Here is a 21,907-nt window from a genome sequence, read left to right as displayed (position 1 = left end):
AGGTTATTCGGGCCAGGTGACAAAAACTAAAGAGTCAGCATTTGACAATTTGATTCCAGTGGCTAAGCTCTTAAAAACTACATTATATTCTAAAATCCATAATCGTAACCAACTCTAACTGTCCATCCATAACCCCCACTACACCCACTCAAATACTGCCATCTAAATGGGAGAGTCATGTCTTAAATCAACACAGCCTTACGCTTCCCTTTTTTAACTCTGATGTTAAACCATCTAAATCTTATCCATGTCTCAACACTTAACTAGACTTACCACACTAATGACTCTTCCCTAAAATAATCTACTCATTCTAGTATTGCTAGCCAGATGGAAAGTTCCATAGCATTATCTTCTTTCCTTATATTTAATGGGGTTCAAGACATGCTACCCCAAATAGGGCACCTTGGCATATTGAATACTTTAAGCTGAAAGAATTTGACAAAACAGCAGAAGCAGGGTCACTGTGACCTTTCCCTTCACCCTTCTCCCCTGAAACAGGTCAGAAAACCCTCACCCGAGGTTTCCCCCAAGATACCCTGGTTTATTACTTACCTCATACTCAACCTATCCTATATTTACATAACCGCTCAAACCTAGCATAAACATACTCAGGTCTAACTCTACCTTTGGGGCTTCATTTCCTTATGAAGACTCCTGTGTCATGTAAAATGTATAATTACATTAATTTGTATGCTTTTCTCCTGTTAATCTGTCTTTGTCAGTTTAACTTCCAGAGCTAGCCAGGGACCCTGGAGCACGTAGGAAGACTTTTTCCTCTCCTACATATTCTATAACACCAAGCTCTATATAAGTCCCATTGTAGATATTCAGTCAATATTTATTGACCAACTGATTTATCAACTCCAAAATGTGTAATTCCAACAGCAAAAGTCAAAGAAGAACATCAAAGAGAGAATTAGGCCTTCAGAAATGCCCAAAGCTAGAAAGAAGAGATCAGGAGACAAAGAGGCATAAAAATGAGTTGTCAAAATACTGGGAGAAATTTTTTCCATAGCTATCCCACTGCAAAGAATTATAACATTTGTGTAAATCACTTGCCTGGATATGGTAAATTATCTCATTAAATGTGATAATGGGGCAAATTAATAATTTCCACGTAATATTTTTTTAATTCCATGTAAGGTTTTGAAAGTCCATTTATCTTAAGTGATTATTTTATATCAATCATATATTTTCACTCTAAAAAAATGATCATCAGTATGAAAAAGGAAGACAGAAAAGAACAAGTATTCAAATTCAATTAACTCCACATAATAATTGAGTTCTGTCTTCCCTAGTACTCAGTTCCTTTTCTCTTGCCAGTTTTAAAAACGGTATTTTAAAATCTTAATCAGATCCTTTTTAAAAAAATTTTTTGATGTTTATTTTTATCTTGGAGAGACAGACAGCATGCGAGCAGCGTAGGGGCAGAAAGAGAGGGAGACACAGAATCAGAAGCAGGCTCCAGGCTCTGAGCTGTCAGTACAGAGCCTGATGGGGGGCTCAAACTCACAAACGGTGAGATCTTGACCAGGGCCAAAGTTGGATGCTTAACCTAATGACCCACCCAGGTGCCCCTTGTTCAGATTCTAAAACCACTTTATCCATATACATGTTCAAGGGTAAAAGAAACCTTATAAGAAAACAATACTGTTTCTTAACTTGATGGGTCCCTAATCCTCTCACAGCCCCACCCCTAGCCCCAGCTCTGCTTCTGTTGCCTTCCACACACCCACTGTGGGCTCAAACTATAAGCCTCTCTTACAGTATAGAGAAAAAATGACTGGCTTTTGTTCCACCACAGAATCTTCATTTACAAAGACTGCTAATAGTGAGTGCTGGGTGTGTGAGGTAATGTTACAGGGTCTACATCTATATATATACTCTGCAGCTGCACAGCTTTGTGATTTCCAACTCTCTGAGTATAATGCAAAGTCAAATGCCAGATCAAAAAATAAATTTTAGAGCCAGCATGATCAAATCAAGGGACAATGATTCTCTTTGCACCACCCGAACGGCATCTCACGTCAACATTAGTACTGTCAGCACCTGGCCTGAACCAGCTGCTCTCATCTTCTAAACTAAAAATAAGGTACCTGATCTAAAATAGCGAGGGACAATACGAGGGCACCATGTTTCATCAAAGTGTTATTTCAATTTCTCAATGAAAAGAAATATCTATATCTATCCATATCTCTCTATCTATCTATCTACAGGTGATAATGATATTGGTTTCAGAAGTACCTCATTTCCACCCTTTCAGATCAGCCTTCTTTATTTTCTTATAAATTGTCAATGTATATAATGACCCAGTGATACATGATTGGCGTGTAATAATACTCATTAAAAACACAGTAGCAATGGCCCAAATGAATCCTGAGCAGTGTTGTTGGGGTAAACCATCAGCTGTTTTTTTTTTTAGCTGCTTTCTTTTTGAGGCCAAATAATTGTGAAACAGCTAGAATGTTTTTCCCTCTATGGTTTGTGATATATTCATTCTAAATGCATCTTGTGTGTAATCTAAAGGAGCATTTTTAATTTAACGTGTATTATTTAAAAGTCTCTTAGAGAGGAGTAGGTATAATATTTTAACTTTTAGGGGCGCCTGGGTGGCGCAGTCGGTTAAGCATCCGACTTCAGCTCAGGTCACGATCTTGCGGTCCGTGAGTTCGAGCCCCGCGTCAGGCTCTGGGCTGATGGCTCAGAGCCTGGAGCCTGCTTCCGATTCTGTGTCTCCTTCTCTCTCTGCCCCTCCCCCCTTCATGCTCTGTGTCTCTCTGTCTCAAAAATAAATAAACGTTAAAATTTTTTTTTTTAAATATTTTAACTTTTAAATATTGTTAGGTAACATCTTCCTATAGGCTTTAAACAAAACATTTTTGTTTTGTTAAGGCGATATTGCCTAATAACAAAGGGTTGGTAACAATATCTCAATTAATTTCAAAGCAAGTATCAATGTTTTTTAATTCAATTCAGCTACAAGATATATAAATATACCTCTCCTCAACCTGTGATCCACACTCAAGCTCTACAGTAAGGCTGCCACGGAGAGATTCTGGTTTGGCATGGCCACCTCAATGCTGGCATGATTTACTCAGCTGTCAAGCATCTGGATGGTCAACATGGAAAGACAGAGGGAATATCCATGTCCCACAACATGTAAACGGGAAATGTTCTACAAACATGTGTCTAGAGAACGGATCAAGACAAGAATACAGGCAGCTTATTTTTTAAATTTCAATAAAAATTATAAGTTCTCTCTTACCCTTTTTGTTTAAACATGAAGAGATAAGCTCTTTATTTAAAAATATTCTTTGTATAATACATTTACTAGTATCTGCAGAGAAATACTGAGTTGATTTCAGCTACTTAAGTGGGAAAATGAGAAACTGTGACCACTCAACTGCCAGATATCCACTGGCACACGTATGTTTTACATTGGCCACATCCTTTTTGTCCTTTTTTTAATACCTTCTGCTTAGTCCAGTGGGTTGCCCATAATAGCTGTTCAATAAAATGTTTTGAGGTCTTTTTTTTTCTTCCCAATTTTAGATACGGCACTGCTGTCAGCATGGTGAGCAAATAAAGACAGTGATGAGAAATAAACCCCAGGACTAAATTCAGGACTGAAATGTGGCATCTCAGCTACAGAACTTTACCTTTAGAAAACACACAGAATCTTTTATCCACTTTTTTTTTTCCCTGAGAAAAGATGTACTAAGTGTCACGTAATCATCTACAATCTTATCAGACTATTCCTTCTCTTTCTGCTATTTTGACTAAGTACTATTTGAGCTGAAAAAATAAGGCATAACATCAATGAGCAAACTGTTTCATTTAAATCAGTAATGTTGGTCATGCCTTCCAGCTTTCCAGTGTGCACTCGTATTCTAGCCCAAGAGTTAATTTGGGGGCTGGCCCAGATTTCTCCATTTAAAAGCTAACTCACTGGTGTCCCTTCAATGTCTCTACTGGAAGTACACCCTAAATAACTACCCCACTGGTATGGCGCATCTCTGAAGGCATGTCCAGAACCCAGCTTTCCATCACATTGCTTTAATTGAGTGCTGTTCTTCTTTGTTTCCACTTTTCTTTAAATTAGCAAGGAAGGCTGGGAATCCTCCAGACTCAGTTCAGACTGTATTTTCTAATTAGATGATTGGAAAACTTTAATTAATAAGATGACCCCGGCATAAAAATTAGGTCATACTGTTAAGCACTTATAGCTTACAAATTTTAGCAAGCACTGACTTTTGCAAGTCAGCCAACTTTGTTAGTTCTCAACAATCCTTTAATTAGGCTAGACAGGAAGTAGCATGCACTAATGTGTGTCCTGGCTGAATTCCAGTGGGGATGATTGCAATCTGGCCTACCTAAACTTGCACCGGTTCCATCTGAATACAGTAGTCTTCACCATTCTGCCTCTCTTTCATTCTGCATTGATGCTTTATGCAGGTTCCTGCTCTTCACCCTAAGCACTGAGGATATCCAGTTAACAGGACCTGCTGAAAACCGACCACATCCAGAACAATGTGCTAAGGAAAGCAGAGTGTATTCTAAGAAAGCCCACTTCTCTTTTCTTACATGTATCCACACACCTGAGTCAATTCTTCTGAACAGCATCATTTTTATTCTCTTCCTTGTTCCCATTGTATACCCATGCATCCACTACATGTGCGCACGCGCGCACACACACACACACACACACACACACACACAACTTCCACACAACTAAACTTTCAGAGGACCTACGTACATCTTTAGAAGATTGCACATAACTGGAATTATCATATGCATCTGGTGCTAAGTTTATTGAGGTATTCATGTTAGTTTTTTTTCTTCCCTCTATTACTGTTATTACAGTACAGCCTGTACTGTATTAAGAAAACTGCATGAGGTGATATATTAATTTATCTCTATAGAAATGTGAAGATGGAAAAGTACTTTCTAGCCTGGATCTCCCAGAAAGAGACAATTTTTAAATGAAAGATTTAATCATAAAATCTTCAAGCTAAAAGGACCTTCAAGAAGTCATGTAATTTACTCTCCTAGCCCTAGGCATACAAATCAGAGTCCACCAAAAGACTGTGTTACCAAAAGAAATCAAGTTGGGCCAAGAGAAATTATACAGTATAAGATAGGATAATTTAAAAGATTAATCTCTGCTGTCTTGCCATAGTTCTTTAGCAATAACTGGGCCTTCTGGTGAATCAGGATATCAAATATTAAAACGCTGTTGAATATTCTGGGTTTGGGGGATCACCTAAGGAATATTAATAGCTTAAGCATTTTTTAATTTAAGTTTGTGAAAGGCAGTGGTTATAATTTGTGTGTGTGTGTGTGTTTGTGTGTGTCTGTGCATTTCCATAATAGTAAGGAAAAGTTTCCAAATTTCTTTAGAGCCTTAAAAAAGGTTTACTTTTTAACTTGCAGTCATATTAACTCTTATCCAAATCTTTTATTAAATTAAAAACTCATATTCTGATCTAAAATTTCGTATCTTGCTCTTCATATAAACAGTTACATGTCTATCTCATAATTAATATGTATTCTTCATATGAAATCTTTCTTAATTAAGCCATTTCATGAAGATACATATAGTACGTGCACATTTTAGCAACTATCGGAGTTGAGAGAACAAATTAGAAGTGTCAAATATTCATGGACAGTCTTCACTGGCACCAAAGGAAAGATCATAACATTCACCAGGTTTTAGATAACATCCACCTGGTGCAAACTAAAAGGAGCAAAACAGCCAAGAATGCAAAGGCTTGGCTGAGCACATAATTGGCCCTAAAAAGTAGCTTTCAAATGAATCTAGATTCAGCAGTGCCTCTCCAGTAGATATTCCCACAAATGCTTACTGGATGTCTCAAGCTACCTTCCCAATTCCTAATGTATGTCTCCCGGTCCCTAACATACAGCTCAACCTATCTCCCAATCTCCTTTTCCTTTCCTCCTACTTTCCCCCACACCTCCATAGCTGCTAACCCACCGGCCTGCTCTCTTCATTTACTACCTGCTTCAAAACACAATAAAAATCAACTAGAAAGTTTTCAAAATGTCTACATGACTAGACTACTTCCCTAAAAACTTTATTTCCAAATATCAAGGGGCTGAGGGAAGGAAAGCTGGTATTGACTTTTTATAGAGCTCCCAATGATTGTCACCCAGGGCCACAGTGCATAGGGCTTGACTGTCACAGGTGCACAATGGCTGGGCTCAAAGCTACTCTTCCCTCATGATCGCCTCCACTGTTCTCCAGACAACTCCAAATTTAGTATGAAGAAAACCTGCTGTTACTGCTAAGTGCTCTTTCTAGGGCTTTGCTCTAGCTCACTGCATCTCAGCAAGAGGGCTATTTTGTAATTTGGCAATGTCTAAAGACATTTTTGGTTGTTACAACCAGGGGTATGCTGCTGGCATCTAGAGACCAGTGATGCTGCTAAACATCCTGTGATGCACAGAACTGCACCATGCAACAAAAAATGATCCAGTTCAGAATGCCAACACTGCAGAAGCTGAGAAACCGCCTTACCTGAAACCTACCTTTCCCTTCCTTCATCACTCCACTCAACATACTTGTTAAACATTCAATTCTTCTAGTTCATCCTCCTGAATCCCACTAACCACCTTCTTTTCCAGCTCCAATTGCCAGCTCACACCAAATTCTCCCCAAATTCTCACAATTACCTATAATCCCTACCAATGCTCTTCTTCTTTCTGGCTGTGTTCCTCTTCATCCCTTATTTCTGATCATCTTTAATAAAGCCAAAATATACAGTGAGGATTCTTCTATCAGCTGGTCCTCATGGCCTGTCATCCTTCTCACCACTGAACCTTCCACCCAATTCACCAGCCAATCAAGGGCCTCTGCTCCTGTCCAAGACCTGAACCCCTATACATATTATCTCACCACAACCACTAATACAACTACCTTTTCTATTATCTCCCTTCAGCTGAACCCACCTTCTGTTCTCAAACATCTGCAATGGCATTCCAGTAATCTAACCACCCATTCCATTCTGATTCTGACATCCCACTCATGGTCACCCAGTCCTAACTCATATTTCAAGATCCCTTAGAGCCCTCCTATACCCTCAGTTTTGTTCAATCTAAGAACAAGGAAACTTCCATTTTCTGCTTTCGCATTCCAATTCTTAGAAAGATGGGGAATGATGGAAAAGTAGTTAGTTCCCCTGCAAATGCATGCCACCCAGTTTCAATAAGGCCTTTGATGCAATTTAGCCATCATTTAAGTTATCACTGCTCCGCCCTCACATTCCCCCACAGAGCTTGCTCCAAACCTCAGGCTTTCACTCTCACTTGGTGTTGCTTCTTATCCCGCTATGGGGAACTGTGCCATTCACCTGGAGAATTTACATCTGTACAACTGCGTACCCTACCGATAAAGTTTAAACTCCCTCCAAATGTGCTTAAGTCCATCCACAAACTGCACCCCTGCCCATTTCATTCCCTGCCTCACCTCCCAATTCTCCCCTACTTGCCAGCGAACCTGACTCTTCAATGTCCCGTGCATACACTTTCATTTTCACCTTCTTCCTATCATTTCTTTTCTTTTCTAAGTAAGCTCTACACCCAATATGGGGCTTGAAATCATAACCCTAAAATCAAGAGTCGCTCTACTGACTGAGCCAGCCAGGCACCCCCATCATTTCTTCCTCCTGGGATTCTCTTTTCCCCAGGGTCTAATTATGCCAGCGCTTCAAACCTTGTGTGAACAGCCTATATAGACATAACTGACCACTTGCCCCAAATCTCCATAGTACTTCATTCTTACTTCCTTTACAGTTCTTATCTTCCCATGTTATACTGCAGGTAACTACACATAACATTTAATCTCCTAGACAAAGGCCTGGTTTGTTTCCACTGCCCAGCTCGACTCTGCTTCTTCTACCTTGAATTACACACACACACACACATATGCACTTACGTATGTGTAGATGTTATCTTTACAATACATTATAAATAATGTATATTGAACATATATATATTCAAATATATATTGAATAATATATATTGAGCATATATATAAAATCTCCTAAAATGTTTTACAAAACGCAAAGTAACTGAATTAAATTTGTCAATAAGTATCTTGATAAAATGGTAGACTCCCCCCCCCCAACCCAAAAAAAAGGAAAGGAAACATTTATCAGCAGTTTCACTTAAATTTCACGTATCAGGTTGAGAAATCTGCGAATCCCCTCAAGTTGTATGGGCATTTTTCTGGTGAGAAAGCTCATAATTTTTCATTGATTCTCAAAAGAGCCTACCATGCAGGAAAAAAAAACCAACAGTTAAGAAGTACTGCTGTGGAGAGAGATGTGAAATAGAAAGACAGAATTCACTGTATTATTTTCATTCTGATCTGAGAAAATCTTTGGGATATATAATGTTATACCAATTGCAGCAAATAAAGCTAAATAATATGAATTTCAAATATACGAATTCACATTTTTTAAAAAAATGGCCCAGTTTACATCAACATTTATTTTTCCCCAACATTGATCTTTATAGTAAGCTGAAATACAATCTTACATAATGAACAGAGAACAGTAAAGCATTTTTAAGTACTATCACATTAAGCAAGTAGTATGGCTTCATAAATAAATAAATAATAAGGATCAGGTTGCAATTTAAACTAATCTTCAGTTATTACAACCACTAAATATTAGATCAATCCGTGATAGAAACACAGCTTGACATTCCTTTCAGCTAGACCATATCCTAATTGCCAAAAGGACAGAAACATACACTTAATTTACTCAGCACTTGTCATTAGGCTATTCATGTGTGGACATTTCATAAAACCTTCCTCTTGAAGCTGATTTAGTAATTACTTAATTTCCTCCCACTGTTCATTAATTCATTTGTTCATTTTAAAACAATCATAACTGGAACACACCATTGCAGGTTAGGAATCAACTCTAGGTTGGTTCCTAGAGTTTCATTGGGTCTTCCTCTGCCAACGCCCCATGGCAGGGCCCTAGACAGAGCTGCTTCTCAGCCTCTGACAGTAATGTACTGCTGCACTCAAACCACATGAGGGAGACTTTCAGGCTCCCAAAGACTTCGTAACAGAAGATATTTTTATGTCACAGATTACTATTCAACCAGAAAGTTGAAATCCCTCCTATATAAACTGAGATCACTGCCTCTGCCTCAGTAAGTTTGCTAACACTTGTCCACCTATTTCTATTAAAGTTCAATATGTAACATTCTTATTCACATTATGAAAGATTACATTTAAAAATGGGCCTACACGCAACAACAGAACTATTTTGCGTGTAAAGTCTGCATCAAATTGCTATAGAAATCTCAGAAAAATTCATTGGGGTTTATTTCTCTACTTAAGGGAAAAGCTCGTATTTTAGGCTGCTATGGTACTTAACCCTAGAGTCAAAGTAAGTGCAATAACTTAGCAATCATCACTATCTCATTCTTGCGAAAAGAAAGTGGAAACCAACAGGTTTCCCTTAAGAATTAAAGTAAGAGAGGCATGTAATTAAAGGTCACTAAACACTGTTATTATAAGATTTTCATGTACTAAATGTAAACTGAACTTATACCATTTGCCTGATTTTTAGGACAGTTTTTTTGAACAAAAAATCTATTCCAAGACAGTCTACAAAATAGTAAACTGGGAGAGCAGTGTCCCCTGTATCTAAGAGCTTGTGGAACTTCTCAAGAATGTTGTAGATAAAACCAGAAATACATTCTTGAGAAAACTCATTAATGAATTTGCAGTCATCTTCACAGACTTCACTAGACTATCCTTTAAAAATGTATACATCATTTTAAGTAAAGTAGTAGTATTTGCCTTTTAACCCTTAGACATTCAGGACCCAGCCACCTCTCCCTAACGTTCCCCTCCTCCCCAACCCTGTCCTTTAGAAGAAAGAAGAAAACTTTCAATACCAAGCCAAATAAAAGCAAAACTTAGGTTTATAAACACTGTTGAACAGTCATAATTTAACTACTATCCTTTGACCCAATAAAATAGAACCACATTTTATGAAAGATGGGCAAGAATGAAACTCCATTAATCCCTACTGATAAGGGTAAGAAATACATAACCCTATACATAGCTCCAATATTTTAGAAAAATCACAAGTTACAAGTTGTCATCAAATTTTTGAGCAAGCTTTTTTTTTTAATTTTTATGTATTTAAGTAATCTCTACACACAACGTGGGGCTCAAACTCACAACTCTGAGATCAAGAGTCACATGCTCTCTTCACTGAGCCAGCCAGGCACCCCAAGGAAACATTATTTAAAAAGGAGGAAAAGGGGGGAAAAAGACCCAGAGCTCTTTACATTTGTGTATTATCAGGTCTACAACAGCTTCTAGAGATTTCAAATATGTAGCTCATTCCATCGCTCCCAATAACTGGAGTTAAACACACCCACAGACTCTATCTCATATCTGCACCTCAGAGAAATCAAATGGAGCAAATAGGTAGATACACCATCTACTATAGGTCAACTATCCCCTAATTTACAGATTGAGAAAGTGAAGTGAGGATCACTGTGTTCACAGAGATAGATTATGACCTCCAGGAGCAAGCTGCCTTCCACCACCACAGGTGCCATAACAAAGGAAGTGCTCAATGCCAAGGCAGGTCAGCAGAGCCTTTCTCCAGGGGCCAAGATCACAGAAGGCAGCTAGCTACTAGGCTGTAATGTTCTCCTTGGGACGTGTAAAAGTTTTCCCCACTTTCCATTTCCTAGTGACATCAGAAACTGTCCTTTATAAAAATAATACTCTAGGGGCAACTGGGTGGCTGTCAGTTGAGCATCCGACTTTGGCTCCGGTCATGATCTTGCGGTTTGTGAGTTCAGGTCTCACATCAAGCTCACCAATGTCAGCGCAGAACCTGCTTCAGATCCTCTGTTCCTCTCTCTCTGCCCCTCCCGCACTTGTGCTCTCTCAAAAATAAATAACAGATTTTTAAAAATAATAAAAATAATACTCTAGTAGATCTCCCTTGCATATCTCCTATGGCTAGAAGCTCCTATAGAGTAGGCTCATATGAATTCCCTACCCCTGAACATTTCAGACGTAATACTGACCCATCTATCATTCGACACATGGCTGTCAGTTAAAACAGCCTCCTTTGAAACACCTCCTTATTCTGTTGTGTCATTAGCATCATACAGATGCATACAAAGACTTCTGTTAACAGAAGAGATTTGATTCCTCTATTCCAGTCTAAGACCCATTTGTTTTCAAAGAACACAACATTGTTGAGGCTTTTAAATGTGTTACTGTTTTAGTGTGTGTGCATTGATTAGAAAACAAAAGTCAGTAGGAGAACCCCTTACCACCGGCCCTGCAAAGACAGACATTTAGGGTCCCATGCTGGAAGAGCAGGCATGGGTCAGAAGTAGGCTGCTGGCACTGCTCCTCACCTGCAACTTTTATAACAAAGTGCTTCAGCAGATGCCCTCCCCCAGGGGTCCTCAAGTTCCAAATATCCTTGGAAACCCACTGCAACATGTTGCCTTCTTTGTACCATTACCAGTCAGACCTGAGTTTCAAAGTTAAGATTTGTGATTTTAGTGGCTGAAACATAATTCAAGAAACTCGAGTAAATACAGGAAAAATAATAGCCAAGTATATGAAAACAAGATCCCCTTCAGTTATTTAATTATGTGATAATAGTGTTGGATATTCTTAAACATCTCTATGTATTACTATTTTGTTAAATACTTGCTAAGTAGGTTAAGAGTTTCCGTACTGAATTTTTAGCCTTTAAATATTGTTTAGGTAATAATTTAATATTATTAACTTTTAGGGTGCATCATTAGCCTGGAGTAATATTTCACTTAAAAGTGTTTCTGAAAATGCTAGTTCCATGGAAGATTAATAGGGGATAGAAGGAAAAGAGGTCCTTGGTTCACTGCAAGCACTTTATAAGTATTGTGGGGTTAAATTGTGGAATTAAGCAGGAGTTTCTCTCGTGTAGGACTTCTAGGAGCTTCGAAGATGTGCTGTGACCCTTGGGGGTAGGAGAGAGGATAAAGCCTGCAGATCCCACAACTTACTTAACCTCAGAGCTCATGTGCAATAGAGCATTTTGCAGAACTTGTGCCCATGGAACACAATTCTAGAAACGCCAGCCTGAGGAAGGACCATGCTGATTGGTTTGTAAGTTTAAATTTAATTCTTTTTTTTTTTTTAATTTTTTTTTCAACGTTTATTTATTTTTTTTGGGGGGGGGACAGAGAGACACAGAGCATGAACGGGGGAGGGGCAGAGAGAGAGGGAGACACAGAATCGGAAGCAGGCTCCAGGCTCCGAGCCATCAGCCCAGAGCCCGACGCGGGGCTCGAACTCACGGACCGCGAGATCGTGACCTGGCTGAAGTCAGACGCTTAACCGACTGTGCCACCCAGGCGCCCGGTTTAAATTTAATTCTTAATGAACACTTCAAGAAGGTATATCAGACACATATGCATTTCAAATAATCCGAACCTAGTGTTATAATCCTTATTTACATTTCCCCTCAAATGATAAGAAAGAAAGAAATGTTTCTTCAAGAAATCAGATGTTACAACTAAGGCCACTGGCCAAATGATATATAAACAGCCCATAACTACTCCTACTGCCACTGGGGGAACAGTTCTGGAAGATTCAACTGTTAATAATTACAAAGATTTTCTAGATATCAGAAGTTTAGGAAGCTCTTCTCACATGTGTGAAGCTCTTTCACGTGTAAACTTTGAGCATTCCCCACCCCTTCCAGCCCCCCCCCCACATGCTCCTTAAGCAGGAATGATTTGCCTCATTCTTCAAAGGAAGAAATGACAGTTATTTGGTTGTTCAGTACGGAAGGCTGGCTAGGTGTTGAAAACTCTGCCCCCTCACTGAATCCAGTGCTTTCCCAGCACACCCCTTCCTCTCTCTCTCTCCCCCAAGGTTGTGCTTGGCAACAGTGAGAAGCTATTCCAGAAATTCAGACTGAGAGGCTAGGTTAGCAGAGAGAGGCCACTGAAGGAACCAAATCTGCTCCAGCGTGACAGGCATACGGCGTATAGGCTAGAGGCACTGAATCCCTTTCAGATTTTTCGTGATCTCTATTCACTACAAAGACACAAATGCTGCGAAAAGATCTTCCATTTATTTCCCTTATTTAAACTTCTGAATAGGACCAAGCTAGAAGTCAGAAATAGACACACTTGGTCCTGAAGAATTTTTTGTTCACGTAGTAACAGGCCAAAGGAAGAATGAGCTAATTATCTAGTTGGGTTGAAAATTTTCAGAAACAGGTTCATGTATTCACGTAACACCCTAAGTGAAGACCTGTGTTTTATGTCGGTAGTTCTCCAAGTTTGGTCCCTCACCAGCAGTGTCACTGTCACCTGGGAACTCCTCAGAAATGGAAATTCCAGGTCTAGGACCTCCCAAAGACCTACTGAACCAGAAGTCCTGGGGTGGGCCCCACTGATTTGGAAAAAGCCCTGCAGGTGATTCTGATGCACCATCAAGACAGACAAGGGCTCTTATCTCAAACAACCTATTACTCCAGGTTATTTCCCACAACAATTAATTGTAACTATATTCTCACCAATCAGTAGTCTGGATGCATTTAGGATGTGGGACATGTTTTAAAAAACAGCAACAACAACAGGTACATAACATTACTCTGCATTAGCAATTCATCAGAAATTGGTTTCAAAAGGAACAAGAATTTCCCATAGAATCCTTTTTTAAACATTCACATCAAAGTTTCCAGCTCATACTTTGTGCTTATTTCTCAATAATTGGCCTGAAATACACAGTAGCTGTAACTCTCCCCCCCCCCCAACCCCCTGCCCCTTGAAAAATGACAGAAACACAACCTCATCATGAGGGCTCACTTTTCTAGGGCAGAACTATAAGTATGTCTTGCACTGTTTGGGCACACTTGAAATCTAGTGTGAACAGCAAGCAAAGCTAACTGTGAGGGGCTGGTGCCTCCTTTTATTCCCTACTCCAGGCACCAGCAACTCCTAGTTGTGAAACCCCAAGTCTACCTGGGCCTGTCAGGCCTGGACAGAAGCCTGGTACCAACAGCCCTCCAGGAGCCTGCTTAGGTTTCTGTTGATTACTGGCTCAACAGGAATTAGTAGGTAGATGCTGCCTTTGTTAGTAAAAGAAATGGAAGCTAGGACAGCTGTATCCTTTCATGTTACCTGGAAGGTGGAAGGGATTTCCTGAAGCTCAGTCTGGCTTTAGGTGGGACAGACCTGGGTTTGAGCACAAACTCTATCACTTACTAAGAGAGTGAGTTAAGAAAAGTCACTTAAAACTTTCTGAATCTCCATTTTCTCCCTTGTAAAGTGAGGATATTAGTGTCTATTACCTATGCTGTAGAATTATTGGAAAGGAATCAGTGGGGGGAAACAAAAAAAAACACTCATTTAGCATTTAGCCCAAAACAAGCTTCAAATGCATGCTAACAGTTTTCATTATTGTTTAAGTATTTTACAAAGATAGATTTTTTAAAGCATAACACAAAGCACAAACTTTTTTTTCAAAGTACACAAAAAAGTCAGTCTGTCGTAACTTTTCAAAAAGAGTTTCTACAAAGATCAAAGTTAGCATGTGATCCATAATTAACTTAAAAGGTGAAAATTATTAGCATAAGTCACTTTATTCCATCCCAGGTTGAATGAAAAAAAAAAAAAAAAAAAAACGTCTACAGCTTCCACCAGACTTAATGTCACCAACATTTCTATTTGTTAGACCCAGTGCCTGGGTTAGAGTTTAAGCAAAAATGAAAAACACTGCTTTCAGGAAGATGAAGCAAGTAACTCCTTTAAATAGTGATGAACTTTCCAATCTAAATATACCTGAAATAGTTTTAAAAAATCCAGTTTAAAATTACATTGCTACCTTAACCCAGAGAAAGAAAACAATATAATTTTATCTTATTTCTTCATAGTTTTTAAATATCCTTCAATTTCTTGGAATTGTTAGGAACAAAAGTTTCACACACTTAGTTCCATTCTATATGTAGAAATTAAGTGTTAATGTAACATTTGTTTCTACTGTTGTTACAGGGGAAAGGGAACCTTAGATACACTGTATCTCGATGGACTATGTATTTCATTATATTGAAAAGAAACAATAACCCAGTTCTCTGGGAGGAGTGGGGGCCAAAATTGGAAGAGTTCACTACAGAGATGAAAAAATAGAACAGAAATACTTCTTGTGTATGTATTTAATGTATGACATTTGAGTGTTATAAGTCCTGGAAATAGAAAATTTTCCATTATTAGCAATATTAGTTTCAAAAACTATTTTTGGAAAAATTACACTGAGCTGCTTGAAATTCTACCAAATAACACAACTGAAGTATATCCTTTGAAATTTTGGCCATTAGTAGAATGTATACAAATACTGAATGCAACTGAGGTCATAATTCTAATATTTTTATTTCTGGTATAAATCTAGAAGGGTTAAAATGTGTTTCTGTCTCGGATTTCATTTTTGTTAAGCACACACATGCACAAAAAGGAAACAGAACAAGAAATAAAGACCTCCTATTTCAAGGAGTCCCTGGCTGCCATTCCAAAATTCTTCATTGGGCAAGTAGAGAACCTGCCCCCCAAATAAAGCAGGATCAGAGGGAAAAGGAGGTAGCAATGCCTATTCACATTTCTGGGCCACTGCCCACTTATGGGCTTCATGCCAGGGATGACTCTGGCATTCTGCACAGGGGATGCTGCCCATCCAAGCCTTTATTTGAGAAAGCAGGGGAACAGCTCTGTACAGATTGGCTCTTTGAAACTTTGGGTATATGAAAAAAAGGAACTGCCACTTGGTCTGTGAACCAAGAAAGAGAGCTGGACACTGGAAGGAGTGTCTATATCTTTCTTGGTAAACATTAGAGTAGAGTAGTACTGAATCAGAATGAAAGAACAGATCTAAAAAAAATACACACACATACACACAAGACAATGCTGGGATGCAAAAGTAGAAAACATATGGAAAGAAGAAAGTTATTTTATAACTTAGCAAATTCTTAGCATATTTTTACATCATAAGTTTCTGAAGCATTATATGGAAATCGTTAGTCCACAAGATTTAATGTTCACAAGATTTTATTAGCAATGGCATATGTAGATTCATAAATCTAAAATTTTAAATTATCTCACTAGGGAAGGTTTGCGGCAGGTACAGTTCTACATTTCTGAGGAATTTCCAAACATGTCAAAAGTATCCGAGGTAAATCCTAAGATTCTACCAGCAATTTTCAAGTCACTTCACATCATGCTTTGTTTTTTAAAAAGTAACGAAGGTCCACGTAACTATGAACACAGCACAAAGTCAGAACTGACAGCACCAAAGTATTCCATAATTATAATAAGATTGTTTCTATTTAGTCCATTTATGCATTCAGGGCTTTCTTTTCTGATAAATGTATACTTCTAAAAATGCTTAGTAACTGCTCAGTATCAAGTAACTGTTCGGTAAAACTAAAGATCATTCTTAAGTTTCAAATGTGCTTCTTCACACAGCTGCACGCAAGTATACTAACACAATTCTTAGGTGCACCTGCTCCAAGTTAGCAATATTTCATAAAGCACATGGCAAGAATGGCACCTTCAAGTGTTAATCTGCTAAACATAAATGTGTACTTGTAGTAGTTTATGGCACATACACTTTGTGCCATAGAGGAATCTGGTGTACAAAAATGTGGACAATTTTTAATTTTCTTCCCTGAAAACAAAGCTGTCTTTTGAAACTAAAATAAGTTATGTTCTTCGATATTATAACAACTAAGTGGTCTTCACTGAGAATTATCTGAGTAATTTTTGCAACATTTAGATAAAGTACTCTTTGATTCAGCCAAACACTTAAGAAAAGAAAGAAAGAAAGAAAGAAAGAAAGAAAGAAAGAAAGAAAGAAAGAAAGAAAGAAAAAAGCTGAAACTTTTTCACCAGCTGCTGAGTTGTAAATAAGAAGTTTGACTGTTCTTGTCCTGTGCCACTATATCCAACACAGCAAATGCAGTGATGAGTTTTGTTACTATCTGAAATCTTCAGTTTCTGAGCATTAAGGACAGCGATGATAAAAAGAAAATTACCTTCTTGAGATTAAGAGCTTAAACTTTGAACTGTATACATGAACAAATCTGTTTCCAGAAATCACCCCCTTTTTCATACCAATCACCCTAAAATCTGAAGTTGGAATTACCATACATCTCAAAGATTTTAATTTATGATACATAGAGGCAGATATTTTTTCATAAAATGGAAGTTTTGTATTGAATCTCTGTGGCATGAAATTCTAAATTCTTGTCTTATAAACTGATTTCCTGACTTTTAAAAGAACGTATGTTTATCCACACTTGTAGTCTGACAAACATTAAACTAAATGCACATTTACTATAATTAAAAGCTAAGATAGAATCCTGACAGAGAAATTTCTCTGGAGAGTTTGTCTCTGCCCATCACTTGTTAAAAGATCAAACACTGTGTCTGCTCTGATAATAACCTGATGAATGAGCTTCCCACCTCCACCATACCTACGAGCTACCTCATCCTCTACAAAGGTCAGTTGCAAGTTGACATAGACATAAATATTTCTTTAAGTCTATTTAAAATAGAGATACCCCACTTACAGAATTGGAAATAAATGTTTCCAGAAACTTAAAGTTACTTAACAAGGAAATTTAATAAAGTTTCTGTCCTAGACTGTTTCTGGCTTTCATTAATTTTAATGTACCTAAGATTTATCTGTATAACTACCAAAAAACATGTCCAAATGTTACCAGGATGCATACTAAACACTTCGGAAGTAAACAAAACTAGGTGAACTTTTGTATCAATCAATGGTACTGAGTCATAACTGACTCCCGAAACCTGGCTACTTATAAAACCACTTCTACTCATAATAACTCAAACATAATACAAAAAGTTTTTAAAGGTCTATCAAGAGCAAAGTAAAACACATATATCCACCTATAGCGTGTGTGTGCTTTGCAATTATTAATTTGCAAAGAAATTATTTTATTTAAAATTAAATACCGTATTTCTACAAAGCAACAACCACCAGGAATCTCTGAGGTCTTTTAAATGTGATCATTTCACCTTATCAAAGCAATGAATGTTCTTTGTCCTTTGTTTTTTGTTCTGCATCTGCATTAACATGGCTGCTAATTATATTAGCCTGGTGGCACTTAAAGTCTGAATGGGAAAAATCACATGATTCTTACAGAGCATCCTTAAGATTCAAATGTATACCTGCTTAGACTGAACACCCTTAGATTACAACTGCCTCTATTTTGTTACAAAACTTAGCTTTGATTCAGAATTTGTTTCATAAGTGATGTAGCACTTCTCCAATACACCATCACATATTTGCACGCACATAAATAAACACACACACACACACACACACACACACACAGGAATCTTTACCCTTATTGTGCCATTTTGTACCTTTCGGTTTCTTTTTCGTGTATCTATGTGTTTCTAAAATTGTTAAGTTCTTGAGAAGTTTGTATTCATCACACAACATGTCACATGGATCTAATGCCTACAATTGCCATAATAAAGCCCTACTATGCTACACAATTAAAAATTAAATCACATTTTTTTAAATTGAAAAGAGCAAAAGACTACTCTTACCCACCCACTCGTTCTCACAGTTTTATGTTTTTACACAGTGAATCAGCAAATGTATTCTTTTCTGAATCATATATGAACACAGGAATGTTTTGATAACGTTTATACAATTTGGCATAGTTGGCCTAACCAGTGGTTTAACAAAGTAAACTCATTGTTCTGATTAGCTTTATCATTAAGAGTAAAAATCCTTCATTGCAAAACTTAAATTAATATATAGAAAAGAGAAATAAACCGGTTTACACATCACTGAAAAAATATTATATTCTTAATATTATATTTATAGTTCCACCTTCTTTTTCTTAAAACCAAGTCCTTAAGAAATTCATAGATCAAAATACATATCTTGAGATAACTTTACTGGGGAAGGAAAACACCTCAAGACAATATGCAACAAAAAGCACTCCTTCAGCTAAATAGTAAACACAACAACAACAACAACAACAACAACAAAACAAACACTCTTGGGCTTCAAGACAATTGATAAACAATGAAGACCACTTAAGGAATTCTTCTATCAGTTTCAATAGGAAATCCTTGCTCTTTTGAACACTTTACTGATTGGGCTCTCAGAAATCTTCAATCTTGTAGTCCTTTCAGCCTTTATGAAACAATTGTTGGAAATGTGGGTGGCTATTCAGATTAATTTATACTTTCCAAGGAAAGCTGTTTGATAGCAGGAGTGAGCAAGTACTCCCACTTCAAATTAACCACTTACAGTAGTAGATTTTTCACCTCTAAACTATCCTCAGCCCCTCCTTCGACTGCCCTTAGAGAATTTAAATTCATAGACTTGATGTTTTCCATTACTGGCTTCTTGCCTCTTTGCAAACATACAACATTCTTCAAAAAGCATATATAATTCTCCATCCTATAGGATCAGACAATATCTCTTTCAGGAGCAATTACATACATAATGTCAGATTGAATAATTTTCCTTAGAATTGCTTTTAATAATTGCGATTTAAAGACTACTGGTTCAGTTTATGGCAGTGGTGTTACTGAGTTCATTTAAGTATTTCTCTTCAATCTACATACTTTTAGAACTCAATGTGGCTTCTAGATCAGACTGGTGTAAGGATACCATCTGCCCTACATAGTGGTCTGTTAGAGCATTATACTTACAAGACAATATATTCCTTGAAAAATAACACACGTCAGTGCAGAAACAAAGATACTGCAAAAAAAAAATTAGTATATAGAAGAAAAGTCGAAAATTCCATATCTCTCTGTTTTAACACCTGTATAGTAAATTATATGTGACAACCACGTTGTTACAGTAACAGGAATGCAAAGCATAAAGGAACAAGAGATACATCTTGCTTTGCTTAAAGAAATTAAAGACAAGTTTAACCCGCACCTACCAAACTGTCTTCAGAGGGACAGAAATAGGTGAGGGTGGAAAGGCTCACCTCCCCTGTACCCCACAGTGCCTCTCCCTGAAATCATTTTAAACATAGGCAATCTATCTGTCACCTTCTCTCTTTTATCTTTCCTTCCATTCTAATCAATGGCAGACCCATTACCGCACTCCCCAGCCCAGTATCTCAAAGGCGCATTACAGAATAAGAGGACCCAAGTGTCACTTACCAGTTGCATGCCACAGATAAAGATAAGCGTGCACCTGCCACTGCAATAACCCATGGTTTCCGAGACCCCTGCCACAGCCAGACTGTCCCACGTCGGCCACCGTCGAGCCCCCACTTTATCCAATCAGATCGCGGGGAAGGACAGGCAAACCTGCCGAGGGCTCGGGGGCTCCGGGCTGCTGCTGCCAGTGTCCTGGGAAGTGACAGGCATTAGGACCTGCTGGCGCGGCGGCGGCGGCAGCAGCTCCAGCCGCGCCCGCCAAACATACCTTCACTCGCTCGGTGCACACGCCGCGCCGCGGGCAGCGCCGCCCGCGGAGACGCGCCCGGGGCCCGCAGGGGCAGCAGCGGCAGCCTCGCAGCGCCGCCGCGCCGTCAGGCATCTGGCCGCGAAGTTTCGCCCCCGCCGCTCCTCGCGCCGGCTCGCCCCACGCCCCCCAGCGCGGCCGCCGCCCGACGCGCGCTCGCCCTGCGCTCTCCGCGCGCCGGCTTCGGGGGCGGCAGAAGCGCGCGCGGGGCGCTGCCCGCCTCCCTGCGCCGCCCGCGGCTCCTCTGCGCCCGGCGCTGCGGGGCCAAGCGGGCGGGGGCGGGGCGCGGGCCGGGCGGGGGCGTCCGGGCTCCGCGGTCCCGGGCGGCGGCGGCGGTGGCTGCCGCACGCAGTGCTGCCGGGTCCGCGCCGCGTCCAGCTGCGGCGCTGCCCCTCCCCTCGCCCCAATGTGCTAATCCTCCTACAACAGATCCTTCAACTGCTCCCCGCCGCCCCTGCCAGAGACGTAAACTTCTCGCAGCCCCGCCGGGGCTGCCTCTTGAGGGGCTGTTGTCTAGGTGGGAAGAAGCGGCGCAGAAGCGGCGGCGGCGGTGCTGGGGACCGCGGGGCGAAGAGTCCGGGCGGCATGTCCGTGGCTTCCTGGGCTTGCGTGGGTCCTGGTCCCGCAGCCGAGCCTGAAACACTATGAGCGAGCGCCTGTGTGTGTTTGGGGAAAAGGGACGAAGAGGAGGGTTAGGGAAGGGGGGTGGGGTGATGAAACAGGGGTGCAGCCACGGCATCCTGACCGGTTGCAAAGCCCGCGAGGCGGAGGAGGAGGAGGAGGGGAGGAGAAGGCGCGCTGCGGCCGCAGACGCACTGCCAGCCTCCCGGCACGCGGCTCCGGAGGATCTGCAAGGGCCGGAGCGTGGAGCGCCGACCCTGCTTGGGAAAAGGGACCGGGTTGCTGCTGGAGTTGGTGGGGAATTTGAGAACCGGAGACAGTAGGGACTCAATGAGTTGCCGTTGTTGCTTTAAACTGTTTGCACTCAAGAAATTAAAGAATAAGAGACCATTTCAGCGGTTAATGACTACAGCTTTAAGGACCGTCCCAGCTGGGTATGGATTCCTGAAGGTGGGGATGCTCCAGACCCAGCTCTGGAGCGCCGGCCAAAAGCTGGGCAGAGGCTCCGGAAACCTGCAGAGACCTGCTTCGGAGCCCGCTGCTGCCACCTGCGGGTGGAAATCAGAAGAGCGAAGCAAGTTGGCCCAGGTGGCGGCCCCCGGGGCTTGGGTATTCAGAGTCCAAGAGTCAAGTTTTCTTTTTAACCCCCTGGCAGCTTTGTGAAGGTATTACTGACTTTTCCTGGAGGTGAAGGTGTGGTGTCGAGATCCGCTGGGGAAGCGAGTCACTAGAATGAAGAGCTGAGAC

The 21,907-nt window shown here is 40.0% G+C and overlaps 1 protein-coding gene across 4 annotated transcripts in view; it reads right to left on the bottom strand.

Moving 5' to 3' along the window:
* NKAIN2 (sodium/potassium transporting ATPase interacting 2) overlaps nt 1–20,691 on the bottom strand; it is a 993,755-nt gene extending 973,064 nt beyond the window's left edge. For 3 of the 4 annotated variants that reach the window (XM_030316259.1, XM_030316261.1, XM_030316262.2), the window contains exon 1: nt 20,233–20,491. In XM_030316259.1, coding sequence (XP_030172119.1) covers nt 20,233–20,286 — 54 coding nt within the window. In that variant the 5' untranslated portion in view covers nt 20,287–20,491. The other variant, XM_030316260.1, reaches the window with a different exon arrangement.
* Nucleotides 20,692–21,907: the final 1,216 nt, after the last annotated feature.

Source organism: Lynx canadensis, chromosome B2, assembly GCF_007474595.2.
Source record: "Lynx canadensis isolate LIC74 chromosome B2, mLynCan4.pri.v2, whole genome shotgun sequence".
Taxonomy (NCBI): Eukaryota; Metazoa; Chordata; class Mammalia; order Carnivora; family Felidae; genus Lynx; species Lynx canadensis.
The sequence above is the reverse complement of the archived record's forward strand: the minus strand, read 5'-3'. Positions and strand labels throughout refer to the sequence as shown.